Source organism: Symphodus melops, assembly GCF_947650265.1.
Source record: "Symphodus melops genome assembly, chromosome: 3".
Classification (NCBI taxonomy): Eukaryota; Metazoa; Chordata; class Actinopteri; order Labriformes; family Labridae; genus Symphodus; species Symphodus melops.
The window spans coordinates 9,856,502-9,872,073 of NC_136693.1; the positions used below are offsets into that span (position 1 = coordinate 9,856,502).

General features: G+C 37.9%; 1 protein-coding gene across 1 annotated transcript; it reads right to left on the reverse strand.

Moving 5' to 3' along the window:
* Window positions 1–1,064: 1,064 nt before the first annotated feature.
* tmem255b (transmembrane protein 255B) lies at window positions 1,065–15,560 on the reverse strand. Its single transcript, XM_079339968.1, has 9 exons — window positions 15,496–15,560; window positions 14,541–14,683; window positions 14,337–14,399; window positions 7,335–7,424; window positions 5,917–5,997; window positions 4,865–4,950; window positions 3,932–4,091; window positions 3,136–3,279; window positions 1,065–1,570 (listed from the first exon to the last, which is right to left on the reverse strand). The coding sequence occupies exons 1-9, from the start codon at window positions 15,557–15,559 to the stop codon at window positions 1,334–1,336; spliced, it is 1,068 nt and encodes a 355-aa protein (XP_079196094.1). The 5' UTR covers window position 15,560; the 3' UTR covers window positions 1,065–1,333.
* Between the last annotated feature and the right edge of the window lie 12 nt (window positions 15,561–15,572).

Below are 15,572 nucleotides of genomic sequence, written 5' to 3' on the forward strand. Positions count from 1 at the left end.
GCTAGCTCCATTTTCTCATCAATGTCAGTGAAAAGCCTTCAGTGTAACTTTAGCATGTGAATGTGTTCAACATTGTGTAACAGTAGGACAAGTAGAGAACAGTCCAATCTGAGGCTATTGAGCTAAGCTAAACACAATGGTGATAAAATAGAACAGGTGATCATTAAAAGGGAAACGTTGACATTTTTTGAGGTGCTTCTATTCTCTGTGTTGCTAAGTGGTAAAAAGTTGAACATCAGGAGTAAGCTTTAAATATGACACTACCTCCAAAAGAGAAATGGATATTCAGTGTCTTCCCCTTTAAAATGAAATACTATACAGTAGTCTGTATTTAAATTAAAATAAGATTAATGCGTTAATTAAACAATTCCATTCCCCATCTTCGAGTGATTTAAAGCTGACAGTGGGCTGGCAGAAGCTTCATGATAATCAAACTTTAGATATTGATTGATTGTGTCGTTGAACACTTTGCTATCATTTCTAAAATGTTGAACTCTGCCTTTAAATCCAACATCTTGACCGAGCCCTTACTCACTCCGCATGAATTTGTAAACAACATTAAATGAATGCATTTCTAATAGGTGTGTCTTTAATACATAAAGTATTCAATAGCAGTTACAGAACTGCCTTCCCCAGCCGTTCACATGCATTATCAATAATAAATACAGTTTATTAGTGCACATTTAACGAGTCACACAAACATAAAAATTACAACGTCAGCATCTTTTACATTTCTCTATCTGAAATAAGCCCTTTTTAATTAGCTGTACCGTAGATAGTACGGTGAGAAAATACACAGGAAGACCTCTGATCCAATCTAGCAAAGTTAATGTCAGAGCACTGAATTACTACAAGTACTTGTAACACGAATGCATCTGAAGACCAGATCAGGCTTAAAGAAAAGAGTTTAGGAGATATCTGGGGAAGGTGGGTGAGCAGTTTCATCATCACCTGGCAGTTAAACCAATGAATAGTTCGGTACATAACTCACTGTTTATTGGTCATTTTTGTAGTTTTTAACTTCAGTACAGATGAACAGATAGAGCTGCAGCTTCATATTTATTTCTTTATAATATTGTGACATCTCTGCAAAAAAGCAGAGTCTCCTATTTCCCAAACTTTTCCTCTAGCCTTGTCCATATAACTACACTACAAAGCTATACGTCTGTGTCTCTCCTCAGTGCCACCACATGAAACATCAGTACAGAGCAGTCATGAAGCTCAATGGGTGTTTTGTGTCTACATGTTCACAGTTAAAATGTCTTGTGCTACATCCAGTCTGATCAAGCAGGAAGGTTTTTCTCCAACAGGCTCTCTTGTCTTGCATGAGGGCTCAGCAGGCGTAAGGTGGAGGTTTTTCAAAGGGACTGTAGGCTGATCCGTAGAGGACAGGAGCGTTTGGTGTCAGCATGTAGCCCCCCGGTTCTTGGATGGCTCCCTGAGGCTGTGGCTGGGTGGGAGCCTGAGTGGGCTGCTGGCTCTGGTTGTCTTCAGAGAGGCCAGAGTTGGAAGCAGGGCCTCCGTTAGAGATCATCTGGGGAGTAGCAGGTTGCTGAAAGCTGCCGTTATGCTGTGGATGAAGAGACAGGGAGTGGTAGGCTGCAGAGGTATGTGAAAGTGGAGCCAAAGATATCAAAAAGCATTTTGGACATTTTTATGTGGACGGTGCTGTTTGGTTTTCTGATCGTTAGAAATATCAGCAATCATATGAGCAGTCATCACTTTTTAAACCTGTGGAAACATCACATATTTACAAGAAATCCTGTGAGGATTTTTTTTGCAAGTTATAATAGAACTGACATTTACACTGACGTCTCCATGTGACCTTCAAAAGCAAACAAGACCATCACTGACGAGACTGACTATTTCTATATAGTTACTGTCAGTGATCATGTCTGTGACAGCTGCTACCATGTTGACATAAGATGAGGCTATTGCTGAACAGCCTAAATGTACATTATTCACAACTAAGACTGACAGTGATAAAGACATTTGATTGAAAGCAGGATTGGATATATTGTAAGAATACACTTCCTTCACGGGCAAGATCAGCGAAGTCGTACCATTTTGTTACCAGGGCGTCTAAAATGACACGAATCAAGAGTCCGTCACTGAAGCTTTAAAATCCACTGCTGACGTATCTGGTCATTCAAGTTAAGATGAGTGACTTGTTTGGCAACTACATCCCAGTTGACTCTATGCAGTTCAAGACAAAGGCATTCTCCATCCCAGAGAATGATCATTATGGCAAAGAGGAGAATCTACTGCCATAACTGTGATGATGAGAATAAAACATTATTTTTTTTAAGTATTTAGAAATTAACCAAACAAATTTCATGTCAATCTTCTCTCAGTCTTCTTTTAAAACAACAAATAGACGTCACGTTGGAGCACAAGAAAAACTCTGTGAATCATTAAACCCGGTTGGGTTCTTCTTCTGGACCCCACTAACGTTTGCGTGACGTTTCACATTTATTCATCAGATATTTTTTTAGCAATATTTCAGTCAAAACTAAATCAGTCGACAGGCAGACTCATTTCCTCGATCAAAATGTGTCTTCTTATAACAAGAAAGTTGTATCTTGTTGTTCAGCAGATATTCAGTTAGTAAGACAAAGAAAAAATACTTTGATGTATGAACTTTAGAAATCTGCAGCAGTGCAGATTAATATTTGTCTTTGTGTTCCAGTTTCTTTTAATGTCTACATTTGAGACAGTCTACTGAAGTTAACTTCCTTGTGTGTTAAACATACCTGGCCAATACAAATGATTCTGATTCAGTGCTCTGATGTTTGGAGTTAAATAAATGTCTTACATCTGCTGCTCATGTGGCTGCCATACTAAAACAATGAGAGGGAGGAAGGTACTGTATTCAATGAAGGCCTTTTTTCCTACCACATGTGAAAGGCACAAGTCATACCTAGATAATAAATGATGGCTCTTTTGTCGTGTTCGCGTGTCCCACTAACATCACAGTGAAACAGCATGAGCCCTACCAGGACAGGGAAACTGGAGCAGCTGAATTATTTCTTCTTAATTCATTTTCTTTTTTTAAACTGAGCTCCTTTGTGTAACTGGTTTTTGTCTTGCGTGAAAATGCTACGATGCTTCTTTTCGTAGGCCATGGCTCCTCACCTGCATTGGTATTGGATAATTAGGGTAGGCGGGCAGAGTCTGTCCAGAAGGGCAGAAGCCGCTGTAGGGAAACATGTGCTGGGTGGGGTTGTACAGGATGTGTGGGGATGGTGAAGGACTGGGAGCCATCGGAGGAGCCGGCTTCTGCTGAGACAGAGAGACAGTAACAAATGCAGAGGATAAAGATGAAGTGAGTGTGCCCCAGATATGCATGAAACTCACACCTTATTACAGCATATCAGAGGTAAAGAAGATTGCTGCCTGATGTACTGGAGAAATTAATGTTGAAAGATCATCAGGAGCACTCAGGCCAACAAAATCCGACCAGGAAAGAATCTGTCTTTGAGACACATTACCAGTGTTTACTTCATGCCAGAGATATTGAGTGTTACTGTTTTGAGTGTTATCACATTAAAGCAGTACTTTTTTGTGTGACATGTGACATGTTAACAAATCAATACTGCAGGCCTATTACAATTCGTTTTCCATGCTTTTAACTTTGCAATTATTATCTAGCAAAGCTCTTTTGTTCATTCGTGTTTAAATGCTTTGTAATACATTAACCTACACAACAGTACAGACCAGTACTGCTAAATTAATTATTGGATTCATAGATAAGAGTTACATTTGAACTGTTTCCATACTTGTCATTTAGCTGTTATCATTTCTTAATTTGTACTTCTGATTTGACAAACCAGCCTCACTTTGGGCTCGTGGTTACTGTGACACATTTGGAAGCTACACCATGTCTTTTAAGTAGAAGCAAACTAAACTATGTCACGTCTTTAGAGCTCACCATATCCTTGTAGGCACCGAGAATGGCTGCAGCAATGATGCCGAGGAACAGGCCGATCACGTTGAGCACCACTGAGGCCCAGAGCAGACGGTGCAGGTGGATCACGTCCCAGCAGCTGTTGACCCCGGTGAACTCGTAGTACTTTGTGTGGTGCTCGCTGCTGGAGGAGGGAGACAGGAGGGGTCAGTATTACTGAACAAGCTATAACAGCAATGTAACCTGTGGACTTCATCCTAAAACATAAAAAAAAAACGTCTGCCATAAAAAGGGAAAACCACTTTACAAATCAGTGTTTTCTTTATTTCAAACCTTCCTGGCAGCGAGGAGAAAAACTAAGAATGTGTTAAAAACTTTCTGAAATAAAACATAGTTGCAAGCAGGGGGAGCATTAAAGCTATTATTTTATATTGTGTGTTAATATCTGACAGAAAACTCCTACACCAAGGTTTTAAAAGTAGGTTGTAGGAAAGGTCCTTTATAATGTGAAAAAGATTTAAAAAAAAAAAAAATCAGTGTCCTGGTCAAGAGGGGGAACAGCACAACAAAAGTTAGACACAAAACAGTAAATACCAACACAGATCCACATGTCCTGAGTCACAGAGTAGAAAGTCTACAACCTGAAGCATCTTCCTCTACTTTGAACAATGTGAGGGAACCAGCTGCTCCCTTTTCCCCATTTCAAAGCGCTCTTTGGGAACAGAAATGGGGAAAAGGAGTTTTAGATGATCCTTGTCAATTTGTGTGTTGTTCAGAAAATCAACAGCCGAGCCTAAAGTAGGTAAGGATATCATATCATGTTCTGCTAACCATGCTAAATATGAATGCCTGGAAGATGCCTGGTAAATCTTAAATCATGCAAAAACACATTTTTTTTTATCAAACCATCACTCTGGCATGTATTAGATCGGATGAGCATCCTGTGTTGAGCCTCACCTCTGACAGTTGTACAGGTAGCAGCAGTAGCAGGTGTTGCTCCGCAGTTTTAGCTTGCATGCTTTATCCGACACACGGCACGTTACCTGTTATGTCAGAGGTACTTTATTAATTAATCATCAATAAATCAACCATCTCTATTTACTAAGTGCCAAATCGACACCAGGTTATCTGATAAAGATACAAAGAGAACGTTTTAACTATACACTTTTTAACACTGTTAACAGACACATAACTTAATACCCCCACAAAAACAAAAAGAACCGCCAGATAATTAAGACACAGGGAAACAGTAAAGCATCAGCATGTCAACACAACAACTCCAGAACTTCTGTGTGCTTGTAATTGTATTGTGATTAAACCTAAGATGTTTCTTTCAGTGCACTGTCATTATTTGTCCACTAGATGTCAATACACACTTTCATTCAAACACCCAGAAACCACAAAGATCCCAACTTCTGGTTTTGAGTCTATATTAACCAGAAGTGCATTTTTATGACACATTTTAAATTACACCTTCAGAGACATAGAGAAGTGTGTAAGAGGAGGAATATAAGAAGTGAACAGTGATAGATAAATGTCAACCCAAGTCAAGGCTACACTCACTTCATGAGTCTGCTTGTGATGAGAAGTATGCTACAGACAGAAGTAGTTGATGTACTAAAGAGACAGCATGTCATTTCTGTTACTCTGTGTCTCTTAATGAAAATATCAACAATAGTGGCAGTTTATGATGTCGTGATACTGTATGGGATTGTGGGCCTTGTTGTCTACACTGATATAACAAGACAATTTGAAACTAATAATCTTGCTCTATAACAAGTAATCTATAAAAAAACAGCAGTGAACAACAGAGAGGATATCTCAGCATAGCTTGTTGAAAACTTTATGGAAATCGCTCTGCAAGTTTTATTTATTTAGTCATGATACTCAAACACAGAGGACATAACGGCGAAACACAACTGTAAAATATAAGTAGGGACAGGTGCAGTGGTCAATGTGAAGATGATCCATATTAGACCTTTAAGTGTGTATACATATGAATGAATCACCTCAGTGTAGTAGCTGTCGAAGGCGTAGCCCGATCCACTCGTGTAGTGGTCACACATGTCCTCAAGCAAGAGCCTCGTGTCCTGTGAGTGTCAGAAACAAAACCTTTGGTGAGGTTTGTAACCACAGATGTAGTAACTGTTGTCATAAATACAACAAATGTCATCTCAGTGCTTCTTTCTATTGTGGGGGGAAAAACGTGTTTTTGTGTATCATGGAACAACTGCACGTGTATGTGGCTTGTGTGAATCTATGCGTCCTTAGAGGATACGGCTTGTGCCTGATGCACTGCACTATAAAACCTACGGTGATGAACCACAGTGGACTTTATATAATTTGATTGCAAAGCTTGAAGGTGCAATAAATATGACTTTTACTGTCCCGTGTGCACAAAATGAAAATATGTGCTGAGGCTCTGATGGCACTGATGATCAATATCAGTGACTCTGTGCCAGGTGCTGAGAGGTCCAGCTTTTTAAACACTCTCTGGTCCACACTCATTAAGACGCTCATTTAAATTCATGAGGCTGATGTGACCGACTGAGGCACGCACGTAACAAACCATGGAGAAAAAAATCCACCTTATTTGACCTGCTTCATTCTCATGCGAACATATTCAGGTTACTATGATTCTAATTTCGAAAAAAGAAAAAAAAAAAGAGTTATCAAATAAGACTGACAACAAGGGGTTTTATCACACTAAAAACCCAAAGACTAATGCTATGTAATACAATATGATTGGTATCTCATTGTAACATTTTGTGATCCAAACAAATTTAGGCTGCCACCAAAAAATGTCTTCAAGACAAACCTTCAAAATAAAAACTTTGTCCATTTTCATCCAGAATGAGTTTTGTCCTCTCAATTCAATGATGTGAACAATGTTAACAATAGTGGATCTTTAAAGTTACTTTACTGTGAGCAGTATTTGTTGTAAGAAGTTATTTATTTTTGTTATTATTTTAATATTGACCTTAGGAGAAGTTGAAAACTAAAGGGAATTTATAATTATCAAGTATAATTGGTAAAATCTAGTTTCACCATGAGCTTACATGAACCTGTCCTTGTAAATGATTTCTAATTAGACTTCTTCAACATTCTGTCCATACTTACATGTTTCTTTACGATTATTTCTTTAATATGTGTCCATGTAAAAGAAAAGTTTTGTCGTGTTTTTCAGAACTTTTGGACACATTTAATCAGCCCTTTTGTGCTGAACGTTTCCTCGGCTCTCTGCCGGTCGGCTGCTGAGATTAGCTCGTCTGTTCCACATGTCCAAGCTGACAGCTCGGTCTGATTACATCCGCAAAGTTTCTGATCTCAACAAGGTTTCTGTGCCGGTCTTTGACCTCCACTCCTGTAGCTAAACCTTTGTTTTTTGTCTGCTAAACTCAGGCATGTAAACACGTTTCATACTTACGATAAATTCTGAAGCGATGATTCCGTCCACTATGGCGCAGAAAAACGATGCAATGACTCCGATGCTGATGAATATGATTGCTGCTGTAAGCTGAAAGGCAGATGAAAAAAGGGTTAAAGTAAGGAATGTTTTCATAGAAATAAAATGTTGCAGTAAGTATTCTCAGAATCAGTTTAACACATCAATGTTAATCAACTACAAAGGCCTTATACCATCATTTTAAACTCCCCCATCAATTGATATTACCGTTTTTATTATTTAAAAGCAAAGTGTTTATTAGGCTATTCTGACACACACACACAAACACACACCTACACACACACCAGACCGGTTATGTTAGCTCAGTGTTTCTGCTCATGTGTGTCCTGATTGGTCCTCTGCAGCATCTGGGCTGAAGGACGATAAAAAAAATGTATGGCTTCTCAATCTGCCAACAGAGAGGTGCTTTGTGGGTAAATTATAGGCAAAGAGGCAAAGAACAGGGGACGAGGATGGCCTTTTGTACTAGTGAGGTCAATCTCATTCTCTTGATCCGACACACTCACATGCATGCACGCACGCACACACACACACACACACACACACACACACACACACAGTATTGCTTATCTCATAGAGTGAGTAAATCATGTGCAAGAAGCTGATTACTGATCGAATCCTTCTAAATTCCCATTTGAAAATTAAGCGAGGACATGTTCTATCATGTAACTTTTATTGTAAGACAAAGTTACACACACACACACACACACACACACACACACACACACAGGGAGTCTACCCAGCTGGCTGATCACAGATGTCCTATCGGGAACTTTATCACTGAGCATCGTTTACTGTCTGTTCAATCGCTCCTTCAGGACCGAACCTGCTGTACTGATGCAGCAAATTAAACACACTTTTTTCTACCCACTGTATCTATCTGTCCCAGAGGGAAACTGGAATAAAGCCATTAGTCGTAGTGCATATATTTAATAAATGTATAGTCTCCTGATCCTGTATTGACAAAATTGAGTTACCAAGTCAGATCTTCAGTTTTTCAACTCTACAGTTATATTATGGTGAAGTACATGGAGTATTCTGATAGAGAAAAAAGAAAATGTTAATTAGACTTGTCTAACTTGACTAAATGTGTTGATTTTCTGTTTTTATATATATTATACCAGAACAAAAGACATTTTAAATGTGGAACCAAGACAGTAGAAAGGTGCTTCATTGTTGAACACCTGTGCTTTTTCTACACCGAGGACATAAGATGTTCATTTTATTCTTTTAGGATAACAAACCAAAACAAAAACCTGTTAAATATGAAATATATCATTTAAAAGTTACTTGCAGCATTTCTGTGAAAAAGGCAGGTTGTTTAGGTTGACCAGTGTTATGTAAGCAGGAGGAATTTGTAAAGAACCTCGGCTAATTAGATGAAGTGTGGATGAGCTGTCCACACTATTACGTAAGAGTATTAATTAAACATCCATTTAAACATGAGATACACTAGATTATTTATGAGATGAACGATCACTCGCCGCATCAAGAGAGAAAGTCTACAGTGCATCAGGTGCATTTGGATAATACGAGTCATGTAAATTATGTCTAGTATCCTGTAATGTAGTTACCTCGACAGTTCTAAATCCCCAGCTTTCACAGTGTGCTGTGTATGCATCTTTTCAGTAACAAGTGTAGTATGAATAGCAGTTTCTTTATGCTGCCAAGACACAAACGAGTGTTCTGAAAAGCCTTTTTGTTATCTCAAGAAAAAAAAAGAAAAAAACGTTTTCTTTCTTGAACTCCAACTTCTTGAGATGATAGTTTTTTGTTTTTTTTCTGAGGTTGAATGTGAATGTGAATCATTTAATCACATCTGATTCCAATTTAAAGATCTCCTCATGTGTGTGGGGACGAGGGGGGTTCAAGATTGAATTGAAGCAGACACTTTTTGTGTGTAACAGCCAATGAAAAGCCGTTGACAAACTCTGCTATCAGTGTTTGTTAGTTAGGACTTTTTTAGTTAACCAGTTAGTTACCTTTTGTTTCATATTTATAGCAGTTTGATTAGCCCTCTAGCTCGTGTTTACAAAGCTACTGTTCTCTGTACAAGAAAATAATTATCTATTAATCTGAAGATAAAGGTATCGACAATATTATTGCTGGCTAGGGTGCCCTTGTATGTATTAAGACATTTAACTCAGAGTTTTAAAAAAAAAGTACATTTGAATGCCAGCTGTTTTAGTTCAGCAGGGTTAGTTGTTTTTAGGGCTCACCGTATGATAAAGGTGTCATTTGTATATTAAAAAAGGGAACCAAACCTTGAACGTGTGAGAATAATCAAGCCCAAGAAGCTTCAAGAATCTGCCACACTTAATTGATTTTTGTTTCACATGTCAGATTTTTTCCTCCTTATTTACATGTGAAATATTGATCTGTACATGTGAGAATAACACAAGATTCGTCGAACGGATATTACAAGAGCTTTTAAAGATTAATTTCCCTCAAAAAGTGAAACAAAAGGAGAGCTGAGAAAGACTTTTTTTTTTCTCTCTGCAGGTTTTATCTGCTACCAGACCAGACTCTCCACTTCATTAGCCGTTTAAATGACTCTGCTTTTATGGTCTGTAAGTGGGAGATGAAGCCAGCAGCAGAGACAATAGAGCCTGACAACTGCATTACTTCACATTACCTTAGCACCAGCTGCTAGCACATAAAACACCTCAACACACACTCAATATCCCCAAACCCGCCCAATCTTCCCTAATGCAACTGAAGCAGAGAGAAAAATCAAATACTGTAGAAAATGAAGACACACAGGCCCACAGTTGGTGGACAGTTTTTCTGCTGTCTGGAGGCGAGTCCAGGAGGAAATATCAGTAAGAAAGAAGTGTTAGATGTAAAAACGTTTAAAAAGTAGTCTGAGTGAAATGAGTTCTATTAACTCTACAATAACATTTGAACCATTTATATTTTAGGTTGACATTTAGGGTTTTTTAGGGCATATCTTCAAGTTAGAGCACACTTAGTTTTTAAGTCAGAAAAAAAGGTATTTAATTTATTTTTTTACATTTATATGAGTATGAATTCAAATTCTTTATTATTACTGGATTTTGGGCACTGAGGGGCAGCAGGAAAAAAAACCTCAAATTGGTGAGATTGAAAATTGAAAACATTTGTCAGCCACAGACAGGATTTATAATTTATCTGAGAATGTGTTTTTGACTCTTTGGTCTCCCCCACCTCCAATGATCACACTATGGACACCAGGTAGTTAATAACTGTTTGCTAATGCTATAAGAGAGCGGCATGAGTCAACATAAATCACATATCCTCATAACTAAACAGAACTGAAAATTGTCAGCTTAAGAGTGAAACAGGGGCACGTGCAGACTTTTTTGAATGGGTAAGCCTTATTAAGATTCTTGACAAAACGACTTGATTTTAAATAATGTTTATAAAAATACATATCTAACAATCGGCTAATAAATTTATTATTATGTATTTTCTCAATACCCCCTTTATTCTTGCTTTCGACTCCTTTCCTAAATATTGCAATGCACAGGAATTCCATGAAAAATGGTCTGTCCTTCCCAGCAGCCATATTGTCTTTGTGATAGCCAATGAGGTGAGAGTTTTGTGCCAAACAACACCTCCATACTTACTTCTTTAGAACTACAAAACAACAACAACAAAAAAACAGTTCTTTCCAAAAGTAACAGAATTAAGTATAACAAATAAATTTGAAATGATATGACAGTCTGCTTTAACTTTGCACTGATATTTGGTTGGAGCATCTGTCCTGCCAAAGTGCAGGGAGAGATCATCATTCTACTTTATAGATAATATATCTCTGATATAGATAAAGATCAGATCAGATAAAGGCGAGGTACCTGGGATGGCCATTCAGGTTTTAGAGAGGGGCAATGTAACCGAGGCTGCACCATGTACACGCCCCTGGAGGGAAAGGGAAGCTGCTTACTCAGGTGTGAGTAATCTGCACATTCATGATGATGATCCATAACAATTGTTACTGTGATCTGACTGATTCTTTTAATGGAATTAATTATAAGAGCCAGGTGAAGTATTTCAAAAAGACCAATGCCTATTGATGCAAAGAGACCCACATGAGGAGAGTGTTAAAGATCCATCAGATCCAGATGAGGAGATAAAGACACAAAGAGGAGTTTTATAGGAGTCAGTAAAGATTCCTATCAGGTTATGTAAGTAAAGTCGCTGACTGGTGCAAGGTCTTTTTCTCCTGCTCAGCGGTCCAGTGACCAATCATGACCACAGCTGGACACACTGCTAATGGGAACTCGTTGGATAAAATACGACCCTTTAAAGGTTCACTGTTCTGCTGTCCTGAGCTTCAAGGTGACCAAAAGGGTGACAGTCTGTGAGATACAGACAGTAACTGCGGGCGTCCTGAGAAAAGACCACGAGCTGCATGAAGGGTTGAGTCATAAAGAATCAGAGTGTCAGTGAGGTGAGAATATAAAGGGAGATTGTCTTTTTTATTTTTATCTTTCAGAGACTTTCATGCTCCACAATCCTTTTAAACATTTTGGAGGACACGATGAGAGAAAACTTGAATTACACGAGTCATTAAGATTTTTTAAAGCTTTATTTGAAGAAAAATCATCCACCCCTTCATAAAAATCTAAGTTCTATCACATACTGAGCGAGCAGAATTAATTTAAACAATAAAATCTTCTATCTGATATATATCTGAGCTATGAAGTGTTCCACGAGGCAACTCATAAGAAAGCAATTTAATACAGATCTGCAAGGTGGAAAATTATTATTCCTCATTTCTAACTAAAGATTTGCTCAGCATTGATTTATTATCTGTTTGGCTTCCTACTTTAGAATGAGTATTATTATTCTGTCTGTCACAATAAAGCTTTATCAACTGTCGAGCTGAAGGCTGTCATTTCATTGTTTGATTAGTCTGTTCTCTTCTTTGATTTTCCAAACAAAGATTCACATACACACTAGTTGAATTAAGTGTCTGTCTTCAGAGTTTAATCAAACAACTCATCAGCTACTTTTCACGGTCCCAGGCAGAGCAGCAAACAGAGCTTGTGACATCCAGGAAGTAAAAGAAAGCTTCAGAGCTCTCAGGTGTCCGTGGTATTGTGGAACAGTTAGTTGTTCTTTAATGAGCAGCCTCCCTCATGCATCTGCAGGCTCTCTTGTTTCAGTACAAGCCTCAAACACAGGAGGAAAGAAGACACCTGCGTGAGGGGAGCATTGAGCCAAACTGGCCTCATACTGCAGGAGACACCGAAGACCAGCAACCACGCGGTTAAAGTTTAAAGCACCAGACTGGGAGATAGATAAATAAATCAGGATGTAAATGTATTCAGTGTTGTTTTTTTTCACACATTTAAAATAGAAGTGAGAGCCTACAGCCTACAAATATTTAACGTCTTTCACAAGAAATCCTTATTCTATTTGTGACACTTTACAGAGGGAGACTATTAACATGTATGAACAGCTTTATGATGGATATCTGTGTAGACCAGATTAGAATACTATGCTGAGGTAGAGGCAACATAAGACGAAACAGTGGACAAAAAATAAAAAATTCACAAGACAAACTGATATACCAGTAACAAGCAGAGGGAGCATGTACACGTAAGACACTTGTTCTATTCTCTAAAATCATTGGTTCCCAACCTGGGTCTCAGATGGGGTGCGAGGTTGTGTCTGCTCTGAACGTGTCAAAATTAAATTTGCACATACCAACTGAAATCATGATTGGACACTTACTGGATACAAAGGTTTTTTCATGAGAACAAGTGTGTGTAAAACTAATCTGTTTACATTTTATCAATAAAAACTACTCAAATTAATGTTAAATTTTGTAAGCCACTGGTCTTTTATTTTTTTTCTAAGTGGGTCCTTTGGGGGTCCCAGCTTTTTTTTTTATAGAAAGAAGTAGGTAGGGCTCGAAGTCAAAAGGGTTGGGAATCACTAAACTGCATCATTTTTTTCATGTTTGTAAACTAATCTGAGGAAAAACTAGAATCTTAAGAGCGATAACTCTTGAATTATGAATTAACTCTATACACATAAAGATTGATTTAATATCGACAAACCAAATGCTACAACTCAAGGGTGGATATTTTTTTGTGTCACTGGTGTCCTCTTGTCTTTGCAGGAACTTCACACAGGTCTCATTGTGAATGTGATACTGTCTTCACTACTTAAATGACACAGAGTCCACTTCTGGTTGCCCATTGCCCTTAATGTGCAATTGTCTGACATGTGAAACACTTGTCAACTGTCGTACCAAGGTATGGTGATTGGAGGTAAGTTCATGAAGATTTCAATATACTCTAATTACGTTCTATCTCCTTACGTATCACTCCGAAGCTCTCAAACTTTTGTTATTGTCACTTTATTCACTTTATTCAAGTTAAAAAAAGAGGTTGTACAGAGAGGCACTTTGATGGTGTCCCTGTACAGTATGAAATAAAGGAGCCCTGTCAGAAACTGACCAATACTAATGCAATTTCCCCTCATGTCACTAAAGTCCAGAGCCAATCACATTCACATCTCCTGGCCACATATCCATTTGAGTACACTGACCTCGATACAAGGACCTAGAACACATTACACTGCCATTGGCTAATCAGATTTGTTTCTTCCTCATAATAGAGCAATTTGCCATAAAATGGTTTTGTGGATTTGCAAAGTCTGTAACATAATCCTTTAACTTATGGCACATGCGTACTGTTTCCAGGAAAAGTGTGTTATTTTGGGTAGGTGAATATCAATGACAGAATACACATTGACAAAGGTTACATTGTGCAAGATCAAACATGAGGCTAAAATCTTGAATATGTTCAATAACTCATTAAAGATTAAAATAATTATTCAAACATTTAATGAATATCCCACCTACAGCTGAATGGTTCTAATTACATGCAGAAAATGTCTTAAATGGATGATAGAAACTCTATATATTGGGATTTTAACAACAGCATAAAGGTCAAGGAACAGACTCACCATGGGTCGGCGGTTTTCCACCAGGTGTATGCCAACAATACCCAGAAATGCTCCAAAACTGAGCTGGAGGTATAAAGAGGTCAAAGTGGAGGAAACAAGAAGAATCATTAGACACAGGAAGTAAAAAGTAGTAATAATAACAGAACAATCATTTAAGTTTTTTTTCTCTAGGGAGTAAATGACAGAGATTTGACTGTGACTCACAGTGATCCCGGGATAATAACCAGCAACAGGCACATTGTCTGTGCGAGTTGCAGAGATCAGACCCACAGTCAGCACCACTAGAGACAGAGCCAGCAGCGAGACGGTCCCCCACAGGGCAGATTTCCTCCGACGCAGGTACTGATCTGACAACAACCAAGAAAAAGAAACAGTGTGACGTGAAGACCATATTTACATTTATTGCATTCATTACATCCTTTTTAATTAAGACGGTAAGCACAGTATGATATTGTAAAACTGCTCTTTAACTATTCTTGCATGAATAATTACTTACAATAATTATCTATGAACTGCACTTAAAGTAAAGGTAAAATAAAAAATAAAGGTAAATAAAATGAGGCCTATTTATTGTGCGTGATCATGTCCTAACCCATATCATAAATATCATACACATACAAGCAGTATTTCAAGTTGATGTAGACTAAAGTTTTATAAAGGGTCTACTGTTGAGTGGTTTGATCCATTATTTCATTTCTGATGAGTATCACTTGATCAACTGTATTTAGTAGTTCATTTGTTTATAAATCCATAAGCCTTTTAATATTTTGGATTCTTAAAAAAAATCATCAAAATAAAACGACGTTTAAATGCAAATAATTGAATAAAGTTTAAGTGTCCATCAGTACTAACCCAATAAGGCTTCATTGCGAAACTGGAGAACATGTACTTTCCATTTGTACTCAGGAGCTCTGATAAAAGCATTATTAGGTTTCCAACAAACAATAAAACCAACAAGTTTTACTCTATTTAAACGTCCTTAATGGCCTAATGAGAATAAAAAATATAGGGTTTCTTATTGAAATACATAGGCCTAGGTGCAAGTTTACATTGCATTGCATTTAATTCTAGAGCAAAGTGTTACAATGCAAAGTAAGCAAGTATCAGATTAGACATGTCCATAGGAGGGACACTGCCATAATGACATCGTGTTGCCTACCTGCTGGATCCAGTGTTTCAGTTGCTGTTTGCTGAGTTGCCTGCTGGGTTTCATGCTGCTGCATTTTCACTCAATCC

What these genes read in the sequence shown, in the direction of transcription:
- tmem255b (XM_079339968.1), bottom strand. Translation starts at nt 15,559, where the DNA reads ATGCAGCAGCATGAAACCCAGCAGGCAACTCAGCAAACAGCAACTGAA. An exon ending in TGGAAAACCGCCGACCCATG is followed by an intron (nt 7,425 to 14,336) that starts GTGAGTCTGTTC and finishes TCTGCCTTTCAG; the next exon opens with CTTACAGCAGCAATCATATT. An exon ending in TCGGTGCCTACAAGGATATG is followed by an intron (nt 3,280 to 3,931) that starts GTGAGCTCTAAA and finishes CTGTCTCAGCAG; the next exon opens with AAGCCGGCTCCTCCGATGGC.